The 18,550-nt window shown below is 33.9% G+C and overlaps 1 protein-coding gene across 1 annotated transcript in view; it reads left to right on the top strand.

Moving 5' to 3' along the window:
* LOC117175939 (transmembrane protein 120 homolog) overlaps window positions 1–18,550 on the top strand; it is an 84,720-nt gene that overhangs the window by 42,095 nt on the left and 24,075 nt on the right. The window contains exons 2-5 of the mRNA XM_033365805.1: window positions 3,310–3,428; window positions 3,539–3,697; window positions 14,718–14,810; window positions 14,890–15,107. Coding sequence (XP_033221696.1) covers window positions 3,400–3,428; window positions 3,539–3,697; window positions 14,718–14,810; window positions 14,890–15,107 — 499 coding nt within the window. The 5' untranslated portion in view covers window positions 3,310–3,399. The remainder of the gene's footprint in view (window positions 1–3,309; window positions 3,429–3,538; window positions 3,698–14,717; window positions 14,811–14,889; window positions 15,108–18,550) is intronic.

Genomic DNA, 18,550 nt, shown 5'->3' with positions numbered 1-18,550 from the left:
AGATCCACACCCTCTTCGTCGAAGAGAGCCATTCTTAAAAACTTGTCCATAAATAATATAAATAACCATGAAGACATAACGCATCCTTGTCTAACTCCTTGAGTAATATCGAAAATGTCACTCAGTTTCCCATTCACTCTTACACTCGCTTTGCTACCTGTATATATTGTTTTTATAGCTTGTAGGATCCATCCATTGACTCCATACTCTTTCAGGAGTTTCCAAAGTTTACTTCTATCTACCTTGTCAAAAGCTTTTTCTATGTCAAAAAATGCACAGAAAACTGTTTTTCCTACTCTCAAACTTTTGTCTGTTATTTGCCTTAAGCTAAATAATTGATTCGTACATGACCTTCCTGGCATAAACCCACTTTGGACTTCCCAAATCTTTGCTTCTGTTATTTTCATTACCCTACGAATAAGTATTTTTGAATATATTTTACTTACGTGCTTAATAAGCTAATCCCTCTGTAATTATCGCACTCGCTTTTATCTCCGTTTCTCTTGTATATTGATACGATAATAGCTTCTTTCCAATCGTCTGGGACGTCTCCCATCTCGAAACATAAATTTATCAATTCGCACAGTCTATGTGGTATGCACGCGCCACCGTGTTTAAGGATTTCAGCGTTAATACCGTCTACCCCGGCAGCCTTACCGTTTTTAAGTTCTTAATTATATCCCTAACCTCAGTGACACAGACTTTTTCAATTGAGTTTTCCATCGCATCGTGTTCAACATCGCAATTGTGGTGTCCTATAGCTTCATCTCCGAATTGTCTCCTAAAATAGTCTCTGAAAGCCTCTAGTATTCCGTCTGCATCATATACCATTTTCACCCTACTATTTTTCATGTTGACAATTTCTGTACTTTTGTTTCCTTTCATTTTTTTATAAAGTAGTTTCCTGCTTCCTTCAAATTCGTTTTGTATTTTTATCTCTTCTTCTGCTCTAATTGTATCTTTACTTTTTTTAACTAATCGTTTAAGTAGCCTGTTTTTGCGTCTATAATCATTTCTACGTCTACTTCTTTCCTCATTGCTAAGACCTGCGATGTTCAAAGTTCTCTTGGACGCTTCTCTTTTTTCTTTTTGGGCAGCCTGAATTTCATCATTCCACCACGCATCACCAGAAATTCTTCCTACAACTGCGGTACCACACACTTCGAACGTACATCTAACAAGGATATCCCGTAACATTGTCCAGGCGCCCTCTATATCTTTGTTTTTTATACGGTCCTCCCATGTAGCCCTATCTATGCTTTCGATTATCTTATTTTGGAAAACTATTCGGACATCCGGTTTCTGTAGGTTCTCAATTTTGATTCGCGTTTGTTTTGCTTTCTTGGATCTCTTTTTTCTTCAACCCCGACCTAAGTTAATTTTTGAGATCAGAAGGTAATGATCAGTATTGCATTCAGGACCCCTCATGACTCTTGTATCTTTGACTAACTATCTAAGTCTTTCATCCACAACAACAAAGTCAATTATACTGCGGCTATTTCCTTTAGACCAGGTGTACATGTGGATCATTTTATGCCTAAACCAAGTATTTGTAATAAACAGATCCCTTTTTAAGCATAGATGAACTAGTTAATCTCCGTTATAGTTTGTTCTTGGCTCCCCAAAATTACCTAATACTCTTTCTGTATCCTGATTTTGGATGCCCACCCAAACGTTCATGTCTCCTAGTAGAATTATTCTTTCCCCATGTTCGCAGATGTTTAATGTGTCATTTAAAGTGTCCCAGGAGGCGTCTTTTACTTCTCTAGGATCACTATTAACCGGCGCGTAGCATGCCATAGTAAATAGTCTTCTGATTCCTACTTTCATTCTAGCCCACAGCAGTCTGGGAGACACGAAACCATGGTCTCCGAGATGCTGCGTTGCTGTTACATTCAAAATCAGACCTACTCCTTGTTTACCATGTGATTCACAGTTTACTCCTGACCATATTTCAAATCCGCCTTACAACACGCCGTCTTTTATGTCTTTTATGTCTTTAGTCAAAGTTGGTGAGAATCGGAGAGAATACGGATGAATTAAAATAATATAAGAAGATCGGAAAAAGTACGAAATGAGTTAGAAGAATTTTAAAATGGTACAAAGAATATTGCTGACATGAGAAATGTCAGAAGATTTTTCTGTAAATTCGCGTGAATGAAAAATAATACGAATCACTCATTTTTATTTTACACAAACACGGGCGCATGTGTGTGTTTGTGTGCATGTAACGCCTATAATAGATATAATAGGGCGTATAAAAACATGACTTGAAATTAAATTTATATATACAAAATACATTTATGATATAGAAAAAGAAAAAATTAGAGGAAGAGAAAAAAATTATTAAAAAAATTCTAATATCGCTTAAAATGATACAAATGTTCCCTACAACTCTTAGTGGATCCTGATCAATTAAAAGAAAAATACCTTAAAATGGTCTAGATTATTGATTTACAATTTTCTAAATCTTTTTAAATATTGTCCTCAAATTAGATTTTCTTAATGAAGAATCATTTTTTATTTTCCTATGAATCTTAGTAAATTAGTAAGTTTGAAATTCTTTTTGAAATCCCTTCAAAACTTATAAATACCTCTTAAAATGATTCAAATTTTTCCTAAAATTTTTAATAAAGCCTGAAAATTTTTTAAAAGGGCCTTTAAATCTTTTTAAATATACTTTTAAAATTAATTATGGGGTTCATACACAATGGTCGAATTTTATACCCGAAAATATTAATTTTCAAGAAAAATGTAAATTTTCAATTAAAGAAAATAGTGTAATTTTTAACCAAATAGTTTAATATAAATATTATACGGATTTTTTAACAGATAGTTGAATTTTCATCTAAAATAAATTTAAAACAGGCGGGCAGGCAGACAGACGCTATCGCCAGAACTTTGGTTCTGGTTTCAGGAGATTTAAAAACATGGGCATCCATTGAAAAACTGAGGTGTGAAACTTCGGACCATTCTAATACTTTCTCAGTCACAAGTGATGAGAATGTTAGGAAACGTTGAGTTTTTTAAAACACCCTTATGTAGCATTACCGCATTACTATTAGTAATTAACAAATGATAGTGTACAAATTTGATCGTTAGAACATCTATTAATAAAATTGTTGTAGTTACTATTTTAGTTAGTAAAATCAACTAATGAAACATCATTCATCAAAATTGGTTCTCTCGACTAGACAGTTTTAGAGATGCAGTACCAAACCGAAATGATTATCGAGAAAATCGTACCATTTTGATTTTCGGATTGAGACAAATTTTGCGTCTTTTAACATTACCACTGATTTGTTTTAGATCCTAAACCGAGATTATCTCACGAAGTTAGAAGAAGTCGGGGAACTACAGGCAAAATGTATAAAGGGAATATCGCATCAACGGTATCGAATGGGCCTTATATCAAAATCTCTTAAACAGTACGTTAAAGAAGATATTTTTCAAAAAATGGATGAAGTTCTTAAACTTTTATTTACAATCGCCTTATCTTGTGAACAATATTCTAATACTACACGGTCTTTGTTAAAAGGTTGCATGCAAGTGAGATTCGGGAGACAATGGATAAGGATATGATGAAACGTGAACAACAGCTGCATGAAATAGAACAAACTCTGCCAAAACCAAATGGTACATACCTATCAATCATTCTAGGAAACGTTAATGTTTCAATATTGAACAAAAACGATAAGTAAGTATTTGCATTTGTAATGTCATTTTATTCTACTTATAGATTTACAAAACTAGAGGAAAGTCGGGTACACTGTAAAAAAAGCTGCCGGAACATAAATAGTGAAATTGCAATCGACTGTAAAATAAGGACCTCTCACAGTTGTCCAGAAATGGATTTTATCCGTCAAATTCTTTCGGAGCTCACAATTTTTACCCGATTTTAAGTTTTGTCTTTAATACTCAACTTTAAATTCCCAACAAACTTTAGAAAAACGATTTTTGATATTTCGTTCAAACAAATTTCTGTGTTAACAAATATGGAGGAAAAAATAGGAAATTTCAAATTATTATTTTTTATTGAAGTGCAAAAAACGAACCTATACTCTAAATTGTCAAAAATGTATGCATACATATTCACCGAATTCAAATAATCTGTTTAATAAACAAAATATTTGTTGACTGTATTTTTGTGGCAGAGAATAAGTAATATTCGTCAATGCCTATGCCGCTTTCTTTGATCTTAAAAAAAAATTATTATAAAAAAATATTACCGACATGTTTCAAACCGTATTTAAGGTCCTTTTCAAGGCTCATTCTCAGCCGGGGTTCAACTTACATGTGTCATTTTTCAGAAGCTTTTCGTACTCTTTTCTCAAAGTAAATTAAACGTTTACTCATTTTTTCTAGAAATCGGCTCTCAATAGTCTCAAAAATGTCTCTTCAAAATATCAAGTTACACAAGCATATCTGAGGCTCAGAACAAGCCTCCAAATATTGCCGTTGGATGCCATTTTTCATATGCCTGAAACTTTTGCATAATATTTCTGAGACATAAAAATGCTATAAATGCAATATTCACTGATAAATGAACAAGCGTATAAAATGTTAAATGAATTGACTTATAATTTTTTGACTAAAAGCGAAAAAGTAAAAATAGGAAACATTTTTCAGCTTAAACTCCATAAAACGTACAAATGGCCGGAGCGAGTTGTTAAAATACTTTTTGTGGAAATAAAAAAAATCGATAAATTTACTTGCCTACGAGAACAATTTGGCGATCACGCCCGTTGAAATTTCTCAAATATTTTTTGGACCACACTACTTTATTTGTGTGTCGGCGCGTGTGTGTGTCTGATAAAAGAAAGCGTAAATTCAAATTAAGTTGGAATTCTACTGTTATTTTGGAATGTCAATATTGGAAATAAGATTATTGTAATTATTACTAGGCCCTTAAATGAGTTCTAAAATTAACTGTATTATCGTCGCGTTGAATATGTATCATTTCGATAAGAAGGCGTTTGTCTAAATTTTGTTCACATTTAAGAATAATAACTTTATTAATATCAAAATTGAAATTATATCAGTCTTTATAAGCATGTGTTTCCAAGGCTGTATTTTGTAAATTATTGTCAATAGATCTTTCATGTTCTCATTTTTTCTTTTTAAGGGCATGTGACACAGCTAAATACCTGTATTACCGACTTCACTTTTTCGGTTCACTGAATGTTTTTTTGAACCTAAACACTTTTTTTGTAACTAAAATATCGAGCTGAAACTTTAGGAAATGTATTAGAGTACAATAAAGTACGTTTAGGTACTGCATTTTGGTAGGAACGTCATTGAAAACTATTTCATCTTTTTTCTGAACCTCAACATTTTTTGAACGTTCGAACTTTTTTATACATAAAATATCGGTCTCAAACTTTGAGAAATGCAAGATCCGAAAGAAAACTACGTTTAAGTACCAAGCTTAATAATAACAGATGTAAAGAAATATATTTCAACAATCAATTCCAACGGCATCAGCCGGTAACGTTGTACACGAAAATACGAACTCTCAAGAGCCTCGTCTAGTGGCCGCCAGGTTTCGTATTTTCGTGTACAACGTTACCGGCTGATACCGTTGGAATTGATTGTTGAAATATATTTTTTTACATCTTTTATTATTAAGCTTTGTACTTAAACGTAGTTTTCTTTCGGCTCTTGCATTTCTCAAAGTTTGAGACCGATATTTTATGTATAAAAAAAGTTCGAACGTTCAAAAAATGTTGAGGTTCAGAAAAAAGATGAAATAATTTTCAGTGACGTTCCTACCATAATGCAGTACCTAAACGTACTTTATTGTACTCTAATACGTTTCCCAAAGTTTCAGCTCGATATTCTATTTACAAAAAAAATTTTAGGTTCAAAAAAACATTCAGTGAACCGAAAAAGTGAGGTCGGTAATATAGGTATTTAGCTGTGTCACATGCCCTTAAGGTCATGTGACGAGTACAACGGCTGATCAAATCAGCCCTGAGATCAATATTTTTTCAACCGTGTTGAAAAATAAAAGTTTAAATAACGCGGCAATTTTTTTCGGGAAATATTAATAAATATTAAAGGATCGTTTGTGGCCTTGCAAAGAGTTGGAGGAAGAAAAAAGCAGAAGTTTGACTTCTAACTTTCTCCGTCGGTAATCATGCATTCTGTTTTACCCACAGACCCGTAGAAGTTTTAAGTTGTTTACTCGCTGCGCTAGTGCTTCTTTGACACAGCTGATACGTATGTCAGACCAAATTTGTTTATTTGCATTTCAAGTGCAAACATTAGTTTTTACATTTTTTGTGCATAATGTTCGTGAGCGATTTTGGTTGTTATGCTCCACTTTGATAAATATAAATCTAATAACTAGCCCATTCACAACATTGAAACTTGCTTGCAGGGTTTTACAGCACGTTCGGTATTTCTCCAAAATAGTAATTTAAAAAAACAACTTTTTTTATCATTCTAATTATTTAGGACCAGAGCCACATTACTGCAAGCCTTCTATTTAGCGTGCCAAATTTTTAACACGATATCTCATTCCGTGTGCACGTAAGCTGGGAGAGGAAAGTACCGATCTAACTTCCACTGATATTTTCTTCAAACATATTTTTTTTTCAAAATTTCCACCCTAGCAAAGCAAAGACATGGACTTTATTATCTCCTGTTTCATTTCCCAAAGTTACAGAGCGATACCTTATTTCGTTTCGACGTAAGTTGGGAAAGAAGAATTGAGGACCAGGTTTGGTCACGAGACCCTCTCGTCACATAGCCTTAACTTTTAATAAAATTATGTAATTCTATGTGTATAGTTTAATTTAATAAAAATATATGAAATGAGGTAACAGAAATAATTAATCTGGGCGGAAATTTCGCTCTACCATCTTATAAAAAATGTCGTGTTGAAAAGTTGATAACTAATGTTGAATACAATATGAAAAACATAACACGAGATTTAAGAAATATAGTAAGAAGTAATATCATTTACTGGATTAAAAATTATATGTATAATATTAACAATTTTACCGTAAATAATCCTACTTTACGTTACATCTGCAACAAGACAAAATAATTTATTCAAAATAATAAAAATAATAACCTCAGCTGATAAAAGCAATAAAATCATCACAATGGAACAAAACAGACTACAATACTTAACGTTAGAACTTCAACAAGACAAAATAATTCAAACCAAGTAATAATTATATTATAACCTCAACTGATAAAAGCGACAAATAATCATAATAAACAAAACAGACTACAATAATGAAGCTTTGCAATTATTAAATGACAATTCAGCATACAAGATGTTAAAAAGATAATACAAATAAGTTTCAAACGAAATTAAAAAAACTTTACTAGTTTCAAAAACAATAACCTTATAAATGATAATACTTACAACTATCTTAACTTTACTAATGTCTTATGGTAGCTTCACGCTTTTATAGACTGCCAAAACGTTATAAAGACGGTTATCCACTCAGACCAATTAAATCTTTCCCAGGTTCGCGTTTTTTATAATCTTTCCTTTTTATAATGTTTCAAAAAGTTTGATCAAAATCTTTACAAAAAATCGTTTGAAATACTAATAAAAACATAAAAGATAGCTGGGATTTTAAGAATAAAATAGACCAAATAGGTATTTTAATTGATTATGCCACTGTCTCTCTTGATATTGTTTCTAAGTTCACTAGGGTGATCCAAAAATTGCCTCTATACTTTTTGTCAGCGAATCTGAAAAAACGAGGGTACCGATTGGTTTCAATTTGCAATTAAATATTATTAAACAATAGGCAACTTTCAGTATTTTTTCAGTTTGTAGGCATTGCTAGGGTATCTTTAGTATGTACATCAAAGCTTCAAACAAGACTTTAACAACACTATATTGCAAAGAAAAAAGATTCGAATACAAAATTAATATTTGGTCAATTCGTTTATTTAAGTTATTAATAACGATTACAGTAAATAATTAAAAGGTAAAAAATATAACAATTTTGTATCTCTCAGATTTTAAGTGTTGTATGATTAAGAAATAAAATCCATATTTGGACAATTTTTTTATATTATTTTTTAATAAAAATTACATTTAATAATTAAAATGTGGAACTCATATAACTGTGATATCCGTTTGTAGGTAATAGTATCAAGTGATCAGAAAAAAAAATTTCTAACGCATGCACGAAATGTTAGAATTTGCACGCGTGTATTTCGTCGCTAAATGTCACCAATTTCGAAACCGTGGTAAAAAACAGTTAGAAAAAGACTTTTTCTAGCTGCTGCGCTTGCGCTCTTTGAGTAAGTTTACTTCTGCTTGCTGTTACGCTTGCGCATTTCGAGTCAGAATTAGTTTCCAGGACTGTCGGAATCATAACCTCACTTCATTATGATTTTACGATTGAGAGACTGATTGTGAGTAGTGAATAGTTATTGGACATACTCTAAGTGATAAGTTACCATAAATTACTGATAAATTGCCGATAAATTACCAAAAAATTTGGAAACTTTTAGAAAATTTCGCGCATTTGTTAGAAAAAATATCGTGTGCTACAGGAGCTAAAAGTAGGCAGTTGAAACTCTTGTGAAGTTTACATTACTTGCCGTCAACTCATCTTCGGGTGGTCTCTGGCTCGTACAGCTAACTTCACACTCGTGTGGAACTGCCTACTTTCCGCACTTGTAGCACAATATACTATTCTCGATCGGAAAATGTATACTTAGGCGATATGGTTACCTATTATGTTTATAACAATTATAAACATTCATTCTTATTACTTTTTAAAATTTTATAGTGCTCTATGTTAATTTTGTTTTGTTTTTAATAACAAACAAAATTTTTGTGCTGATAAATAAATAAAAACTACGTATTTGTTTAGAAAATTTATTTGGAACAAATTTTTTGTTCATTAAATAAGTTATTTACATTCAATGAATATTCACGTATATATTTTCGACGATTTAGAGTATAGTTTCGTTATTTGCACTTCAATAGGAAATAATGATTTGAAATTTCCTATTTTTTCTGCCATATTTTGATAAGATTCTAGTTGTGAGTGGTGAGTGGAAGAAATGTTATTCCTTTTCTTATGTGGAAAATTAATAAAAGTTTAAGGTACTTCGTTGTTTATTAAAACAAGGGACGCCTGGCCTTGACCTTGCGCGGTGAGGGGAGAACTTCACGGATAAGAACCCTGCGGGTATGAGCAACAGCTCTGGTCTTTGAAAATTCGTATCCAGTCAGCGAAAAAGTTCCGTCGCCGAGGGGAGATTTTCGATCGGGGGCTCAGCGATTGCGGGCTAGTAAATGCCCCTAAATAGGCACGGGGGGGGGGAGGTAGCGAGAGAAATTCTGTGGAAATTCCGGAATTCGCTGTTTCGGAACCCCGACCGGGTTCCGGACCGAGAGAATCTAACCAGCAATTTGGATAGTGTGGGTCGTATTTCAAACTGGTGAAACCGGGCGTGGAGATGATAGCCTGGGTGGAAAACCCAGACTGGAACTTGATGACTTCACGGTCACAGAAAATGGTCGCGGAGATGAAGGCCCATTGGGGAGAGCGGAATTCGGTATCTCCTGGGACGTGAGGAGTCGTTTTATTAATTACTTTTCCTCCGTATGCAATTCAAACGCTTCCGGGGGTTTCCGGGACGCTTATAGGGCTTCTGACAGACGAACTCCAGATGTCAAGCGAGATTCCGATCACCGGGGGCATCGATTGGTCGAACGAAAATATTTATGGCTAAAATCGATCCTACATTGCAATAGAGAAAAGCTAAAAAAAAATGAGTCTCCCAAGGACGCATATATTCTAATATGTTAAGATGTTTAAACAGTGTGGACGATCCTTAAAAATTACGATAATTTTTAATTTTCGTGGTTTCGATGGTGTTCGCCGTTTAGGTGTCTTGTCCGTTTTTTCCTGCAGACATTATTTCATTGCTTATTGTTTCGCTTGGACGGCATCTTCACACAAGTCAGACATCACCGCCATTCGCCTCCAACTATGTACGATATTCATCATAACAATCGCATCGGGAATGTGGCTTACGCAGCCTTTTGAGTCATAGCGAGATAAAAAAAGACTGCCAGACTTGAAAAGGGGGTCTGGAGAAACCGAATATGGCGGCTATCGGGCTGAAAATTTGCAAAAGACAATCTTAAACCAAGGTCCTTCGAATAGTTTTATACGAAATCTCATCACTTGGATTGGGTGCCGTTTTATATGGAAACCCGGCTACACCCTTTCAATACAAACAACAGTTTGTATTCGTAACGCCAAACATGTAACCATGCAATATAACACAAGTTTTAATTTCACTGTTAAAGTTTCGGCAGCTTTTTTGCAGTTTAATCCCAGCTACTTATCTGTAGGATTTGTAGGTGGTCGTTCGATTTTAATGAAACTTGGTGAAATTATAAAGAGATATTTCGTGCTGAAAGGATTTTTTAAATATCGATATTGCTAAAACCGTAAAACTAATTTTCGTGAAACTTTAATGTATTATAGAAAAAAGTATACGATTTAATAGTATAATACAGAACATTTTTTGTTCGAAAATTTTGACAAAAAAAAAGTTCAAAACATTTTTTTATTCAATTTTTCGCCCATAGTGCACCTTTTTTATTTTATTTTTCTAGTTAGGATATAAAAATTCCTTATAAGTTCACCTTTTATTTAAAAGCAAAATTTATGATGCCTCTTCCAGATCAGGAGATGTCATCATTTTAGTGAGACTGTGCGCCGCCACCACGCTGTCCTCCAAGTGTCACGGGTTGCGGAAGCCAACCCGTTGCAATTAGTGCTTTGCGCTTAAACCAATTAATGGCTTAACAAATGTTAAATCTAGAGAAAAAGACAAGGTATCCGGGAAGAAAGACGAGGGCTCTAAAAAACGTATAAAAAGCGTTTATTTTACGAGACCTAAAGGAACTTTAAGTTCCAAACGAAAGTTTCGAGATTTAAAAATTGGCCTCTTAAAGTTTACTAAATTGCCGCCCAATGACTGTGGGTTTTCTGGTGCGAAATCTTTTGCAAAATCCATGAAAATACCAAGTTATTGATCCATGGATCAAACATGGAACATAATACTAGCGCAGTGCATCTTTTTGTGGAGAGGATCACAGCTGAATTGAAGGCAAAGCACACACAAGTCCGAAAATAATTTTTAGCTGACGGAGCAGCCTCTCAATGCAAGAATAAGAGCAATTGACCTTTCGAATAGTATAACCATACGTAAAATGTTTAGTCTGAGAGTGGGTGGACACCAGAATGACGCTCAGACCTAAGCGACCAAGGTCCTCGTCACTCTTACGCGAAGTATTTACGTGTGGTTATACTTTCTGGAGGCTTATTTTTATCAAGTTCGCTTTTCATCAGCGTGATTTTGGAATTGAGGCAAGCTGGGAGTTCCTTGCTACTTCTCATGGTAAAAGTCCATGTGGTGGCAGTGGAGGAACTCTTAAGGGCATGCGATACTTAGAAAATTGTTGATTTTACCAGTTTTAGGTTACCCCGGCTTTTTTTCTAGGATAAGAAACATTTTGCCTTCAAAATCTGGTAAATGATAGCGAACATGCTAACGAACGTCCCCACACACTTTTTTTGTGTTTTTTTATCAAAAAATTTTTGATATTGCTAACAACGGGCGTGTACATTTCAAGGTTATGTGTGTCACAATTCACCCGAGCGTTACTTCCAAACTACACAATATTTTTGGCCGAAAACATTGGACTTACAAATAAACATAGCAACTAATCTCCAGGAACTAACCTTGTTTGCAGGCAATCATTTCCAGGTTATCGGAAAGGCAGAGATGAAAAAAGACGTAACCTCAAAATAATGCATATGCATACAATTTTTATTTAAAACAATATTTTTTTATCCCACAAAAAAGAGTCCGGGGACGTCCGTTATGATATTTTATAGCATTTCCGAATTCAGTTTTTAAAAATTTTCATTTTTGTGGAAAAGAAAGCCAGGGAAACTGTAAGTATCAAATGCTCTTGAGCGAGACAACGAGTCAACATTTTTTGGGCATTTTTGGTCAAAATTAAAAAAAATTGTATTGAAATATTAAATCTTATACTTTTTCTATAATTTATTAAAGTTTAATTAAAATTTGTTTTACGCTTTTAGAAATATCGATAATTCAAGACATGTGATGCCGAAATACAAAATGAAATTTTCAAAAATGCTTTAGGCACGAAATATCTCTTACACTACCGTATTATTAAAAATCATTACTGACTTTGAAACGTGATTATTTACTCAAAATAGGAAAGTTGTAGCAAAAAGTCTCAAATTCATGCCATGCAGTCTTTGAAGTCTTATTTTAACTTAAGCCAGTAAAACTTTTTAAATCTTTACGGGTTCTCGAGATACGACTTTAGATGTCTATGTCTTAAATTTCAAGTTTCAGTCGGCAAGTACTGCTGTCGACCGCCAAAGATTTTGTTTCTTAACTTCAACTCGTGCTTTGACTCAGGATACTCACGAGAAAAGACTGATACCGACAGTTCATAATCTGCGAAATCTTATCTTTAATTTAAGACAATAAAACTTCAAAATTATTGACATGTTCCGAAGGTATACAAGTAAATGTCCAAACGTGTACGCGTCGAGTTTCACTCTACGATCACTGCAAACGGCCTGATTTGATGTTAAAGCGACTAAAATTCTGCTCCTAAACGCTTGGAAATTTTTAGCCGTATCTCAACAACCGATAAAAGATTTTTTAAGTATTTACATTAAAGAAAAGATAGCAAAGACTGTGTGTTATGGATTTGAGATGTTTGCCACTAGTTTCCTGAATCATGTCACAAGTTAAAGTCAACAAATTCTTACATTTGTTTAAACTTCTCGGATAGTATATACTCCTTAAAAGCTTAAAAATATATCTGTTAGGGTTCATTCTTCGTGAAACTTAATAAGATCTTTAACGATTAAAAAAAAAGTTTATCGTTCCTTTTTTCAACGAGTAATCAGTCATCAAGTTTAAAAATCAGCCATGATTTTTAATATCCTTTCGCTGATATTACCAACAATTTTCGATGGTAGTGTATGTAACACTATAATTTCGCCTAGCTTAATTACAATTGAACGACCACTTTTAGATCCTGAAATATTTCTGACGTATACTGGCTCAAAATTTACCATGAAACATTTTTAAAACTACAAAAAATGGTTTTATTTTAATTTAGATGCTTAAATTCACTCTCGAAATGGACTGTTATTTTTTTAATAACAATTTTACTATTTTCATAAACATTTGCAATTTTTTGTAACATATTCCTTGTCAGGTAGCCCTGGCCATTTAGTGTCGAGTATCTCCGGTCAGATTTTTTCGTGCTCTATTTGAATTGCTCTCTGCAAAAAAATAATCAGTAATTATAAATAATTTCTTATAACGTTTCGTGTAATTTCAAGGAACTGCGATTATTTGTTTTATCTTCTAAGAGTATTTGAAGGGCCACACTGCATAGGGCGTAAGTGCTAAATTTAGAAAAATCGATTTACTGGCTTAAACTAATTGTTTCCCTCTAACTCGTCCCCCTGTGGAAGATTTTGGTCCAATTCGACCCGAAAGTAGATCTAGGAAAAAGGTCCGTACATACGGCTCTAATGCCACGATACTTGCTGGCGTAAGTGCCATGCTTCATAATGTGGTGTCACCGCGGCGTCATTGATTTTCAGAGTACGTGTCGATTATGGTTTTTGGAAATTTATCCGTAAAAAATTATGAATTCTTTCTGGTGCGTGCCGATCTTTGATCAGAGCTTTTTCGCACATGGTTATATTTTTTTAAACCCCTATTTTTGCAATTAAATAGGGCTACCTATAGCTCAAAAGCACTTTTTTGTTTTTCCCTTAAATTAAAAAATTAAACAGTTACACAACTTTTAATGTGTTCAAATTGAAGCTTTCTGGTGCGCGCCGATCTTCGATCAGGGCTTTCACTCACATGGTTATCTTTTTCAAGTCCCTCTTTTTCCAATTGAATAGAGCTAAGCCATAGCTCAAAAGTGCTTTTTTGTTTTTCTCTCAAATTAAACAATGAAACAGTTACGCACTTTGTATATGTCAAAATTGAAGTTTTTTGGTGCTTGTCGATCTTTGACCAGGGCTTTTTGCACAGGGTTATATTTTAAAGTGCTCTTTTTGTGATTCAGTAGAGCTAACCAACAGCTTAAAAGTACTATCTTGTTGTTGTTTTTTTTTAATTAGGAAAATAAAACAGTAACGCAACTTTTCATGTATAAAAATCAGTGTTTATGGGGACACGCTGTATCTTTCACAAAGTTTTTCTCGGAGAAGAATGCTTTTTTCAGGATGTGCGTTTCATGGTTTGATAAAGCCTAACAGTATCTCGAAACGTTCTTGCATATTTTTTTTTTAAATTATTTGCGTGAAAGTTGGACAGCTTTTAAGTTCTCCCGTAAAACTCGTGTTTTTGCACTTACGCCCGTATACAGTGTGCCCCTTCATTTGTATTCTGTTAGAATGATCTTGTACTTTTACATCAATTTTTCATATATATTGTCCAAATATTAAGATTTTCTTGGTAGCCGGTGCTATCTGACATTCATTTTAAATAACCTTTTTTTAGTCCTCACATAAAGCGCCTATTTTCCACTCTAATATAATTATTCTTTGAATATCTGCTTTGTAGCTATAAAAGCACTAACATTATGAACAACGCTTTATATTACTATTATTTTTAAATTATATTTCTTTTAGGTTCAAGTACAAAGACGAATACGAAAAGTTCAAACTCGTTTTATCTGTGATTGGTTTCATTCTATCGGTACTAAACCTCTTCACGAATATAAGGTAGTTAAAAATACCATATTCTGGATCTATTATTGTTTTAAATATGAAAATTGTTGAAAATTTCATAAAAATGTTTCAGAACTCTGGAATTAAGCTTCATGTTTTTACTAGTCTGGTATTACTGTACGCTGACGATAAGAGAAAGCATACTTAAAGTTAACGGATCAAGAATTAAGGGGTGGTGGCGATTTCATCACTTTTTATCAACCGTTGTGTCAGGTGTTCTTCTCGTGTGGCCTAATACTGGAGCGTGGTACTCTTTCCGAGGCCAATTCATGTGGTTTAATGTATATATAAGTGAGTTGAATGAATTTAATACCAAAATTGAAATAATTGAATCAATCTTTTTTTTTTGTATTTTGATCAAGACCTCTTTTTCTACTGAAAACCGTTTAAATTGATATACAATATGTCCTCCACGGCTACCTACGTACACTTCTTCTTCCACTGTACAACGACACTATCCCTCACTGTTTCGAAATTGCTTCAGGCCCTCGATGTTAGTTCCCCCATAAGGACAATCCCTTAGTTTGCCAACTTACTTATTTCCTCTCTATTTCTACGCCTATTCCTTAATTTAAAATGCCAATAGGCGGACAAAATCCCTGAAGTTTTGACGAGTTTTAGAGTATAATCGTAAATATAGGTAGATTCTCAACAATGTCGATATGAATATTAAATTTTCATAAGCTCCCCATTGCGTTAATGAAGTGATTCACAAATTTTTTTCTATTGTTTTTTTGTTGGTAAAGTTGTATCCAATCATAGGAAAAGTCATAAAACGTTGGAGAACCAAAAAAACTTTTAAGGGACAGCAGAGCTTTGAATATCAAAAAAGTACTAATTGGACCCTCCGACCCTTCTAGTTTTAATAATCGCTGGGGGATTGTATTGACCTTCAAAAATAAATTTTTTAGAAATTGTTGACTTACATCGTTGTCTTTCGCGTCAGGTGAATTGAAAACATTTGAGTTGTTTCAAACGTTTTGGAAATTATATAAATTCTTTAATTAAAAATTAAAATTTAATTTAATTTCATCAATAAAATTAATATATCTTGCAGAACTCTTTTAAAATTATTGTTTAGCGACGTATATTTCATCAGTTTTTTTGTCTTGAAGCCTTTAAACACAGTTTTTTGTTTATAAGGAAAATATTGTTAATTAATGAATTTTTTTATCATGATGAGGAATTATATTTGAAAAAGTGAAAATTTTATTCCCTTGAAAATCGCACTGTAGTAAAAATACAAAATAAAAAGAAATACACTTTTTTACTAAATAATTATTCAAATATTCTTTAAAAACTTTTCTTTTCCTTGTATCGAAGTAAAGTTTATGCAAATTTTTTTACAGTAGTAAGAATACAAATTGTCGAGGAGAATTGCATTAAAAAATCTTTTCTCGATTTCTTATATACAAATTTTGCTTTAAAAAGTTTTTGTTTCTAAACATCTTCTAATTTTTTAATTTGTTTAAATATTTAGAATTGCAAATTTTGAAATTCAAATACTTTTTTAAAGAATAATTAAATAATTATTCAACTACAAAGTTTTTTAAAATTTTGATATTTTTACTACAATGCAATTTTCAAGGGCCCGTGTGAAAAAAGCCCGCTGAGCCTTCTCAGGATGAGGGCCCCCCAGTGGGGACCCGCATGGATTTTCCGTGAGGGCAACTGAGCTGGGCCCCCAGCGGGGGCCTCTATGGAAAATCCATATTGTCAGAGTTCGAATTTCAAAAAGTGTTATCGAATTTTTGTCAGAAATTCGCTGTTTGTAAGTCTGAAATCATGAAACCATAAAGTTTGTGGCGTCAAAAAAATATTCACCCTTTGGACTTAGAAATTTTAATCGTTGATCCGTGAGGAAAACCGCGCTGGGCCCTCGACGGGGGCCCTCGTATAATTTCCACGCGTGGAACATCCTTGCCCCCCCCCCCCCCCCCCCCCCCCCCCCCCCCTGGAACCCTCAGTCTAAGAGGTCTCAGCGGGGCTTTTTCCACACGGGAAGCTTGATCAATAGTTATTAATAAAATTAAAAATTTAAGTTAAAGAATGTATATAATTTCACAACTGAGATGTTAATCAAAGAATAAGACTTCCCACTGTAAAAATGCGTGCCTACGAGACATCATGTACTTTTCACAAATTTAATAAAACTCACTGATAAGGGCCATCATTGGAATTAAAGTGGAATTAAAGTGGAAAATTGTATAATTTTTCATCCATACAAGTTCATATATCATATTTATACTTTATTAGATTGGACCTAATCTAATAAAATATATTCAAATTTTTTTTTGGACATATTGTTATTCTTTAGATAGGAATAGATACAAGTTAAAAGACAAAGGGATTATCTACAAAGGGGACGTATCGTCGCGGGTCGGGAGTAACTTCAAATCAATCGAGGAGGCAGTATCATTTTATCGCGGCTTACCTGCTCGTCTTACCCTCTCCATTCGACTTCTGCTCACGTCCCTAACTGAGCGAGAGTGTTGTGTCAAGCCTTGCCTTTCAGGGTAGGCGTGACTCACTCTGTGGGGAAGGGAATAATGTGAGGAAGGGATATAATATTTTGTAATTGATCCAGAATTCTCTTGTTATTTATTTAAATATCACGTTCGTTCCGCAACACTTCTTCGACCCAGGTTGCTCATCATTCTCTGTAGCAATCACCCCAAGTGAAGATCCACATAAAGTCGTCATGCGAGGTTCCCCACTTGGGTCCATTAGTATCCAAGGTCTTTCGTTTCAGGCGTCATTTACTCTACTGACACTCTTTTTATTGACTATGTGCTGCCATACTTTTTTGTCTTGGCATACTTCTCTAGCTTCTTTTACGTCTAAGAATTTTTTTCATGCAGGCTCTCGTGTTTCTGTGGCTTCTTATGTCTATTCTAACTTGGCTCTCATTCACACATTCTAACCATTCTTTCCGCGGTATGCATCTGGACACGCTGATATTTACTTTACCTTGATACACTTGTTTCGTTAGTCGTTCATTTGGCATTCTCTCAACATGCCCGAACCATCTTAAACGATTTTTTTCCCATGTGTCTCTTGTGCACCATATTCTTTGCGAATTATCTCTTTAATCACTTTGTCCATCAGAGTTTTTCCTTATATTATGCGCGTGAATCTCATACATGCATCCCTAGCATCTATTCTACACGACATTCTTTGAAAATTATCTCGTTACTCAGCTTGTCCATCAGAGTTTTCCGCATATTATGTGCATGAATCCCATGTCAATTGTGTTAATTTTACTCTTATCTTTTTCTTGTTAAGTCCATGTCTCGCTAACGTACAGTACAGTCGATACAAAAATAGAATTATGTATTGCCATTTTAGCTTTATTTGATATATTTTTACTTCTGATAAGGGAGCAAGAACTTAAGGTATAAGAACTTATCAACTGGTTTAATGTCGTCATTATTTTATATAATATTGCATAGTGAATATTATTCCATGAATAACATAAATAACTATGAAGACATAACGCATCCTTGCCTGACTCCTGGAATAATATGGAAACAGTCACTCAAATTCCCAATTACCCTTACACTCGCTTTGCTACCCGTATATATATTGTTTTTACAGCAGCCATCCATTGATTCCATACTCTTTCAGGACTTCCCAAAGTTTACTTGTATCTACCTTTGTCAAAAGCTTTTTCTAGGTCAACCATGTATGTAAGCCCCAGCGTGTCCTCTCTCTCTCTCTCTCTCTCTCTCTCT

The sequence above is a fragment of the Belonocnema kinseyi genome, chromosome 1, assembly GCF_010883055.1.
Source record: "Belonocnema kinseyi isolate 2016_QV_RU_SX_M_011 chromosome 1, B_treatae_v1, whole genome shotgun sequence".
In the NCBI taxonomy this organism is placed as follows: domain Eukaryota; kingdom Metazoa; phylum Arthropoda; class Insecta; order Hymenoptera; family Cynipidae; genus Belonocnema; species Belonocnema kinseyi.
The sequence above is the reverse complement of the archived record's forward strand: the minus strand, read 5'-3'. Positions and strand labels throughout refer to the sequence as shown.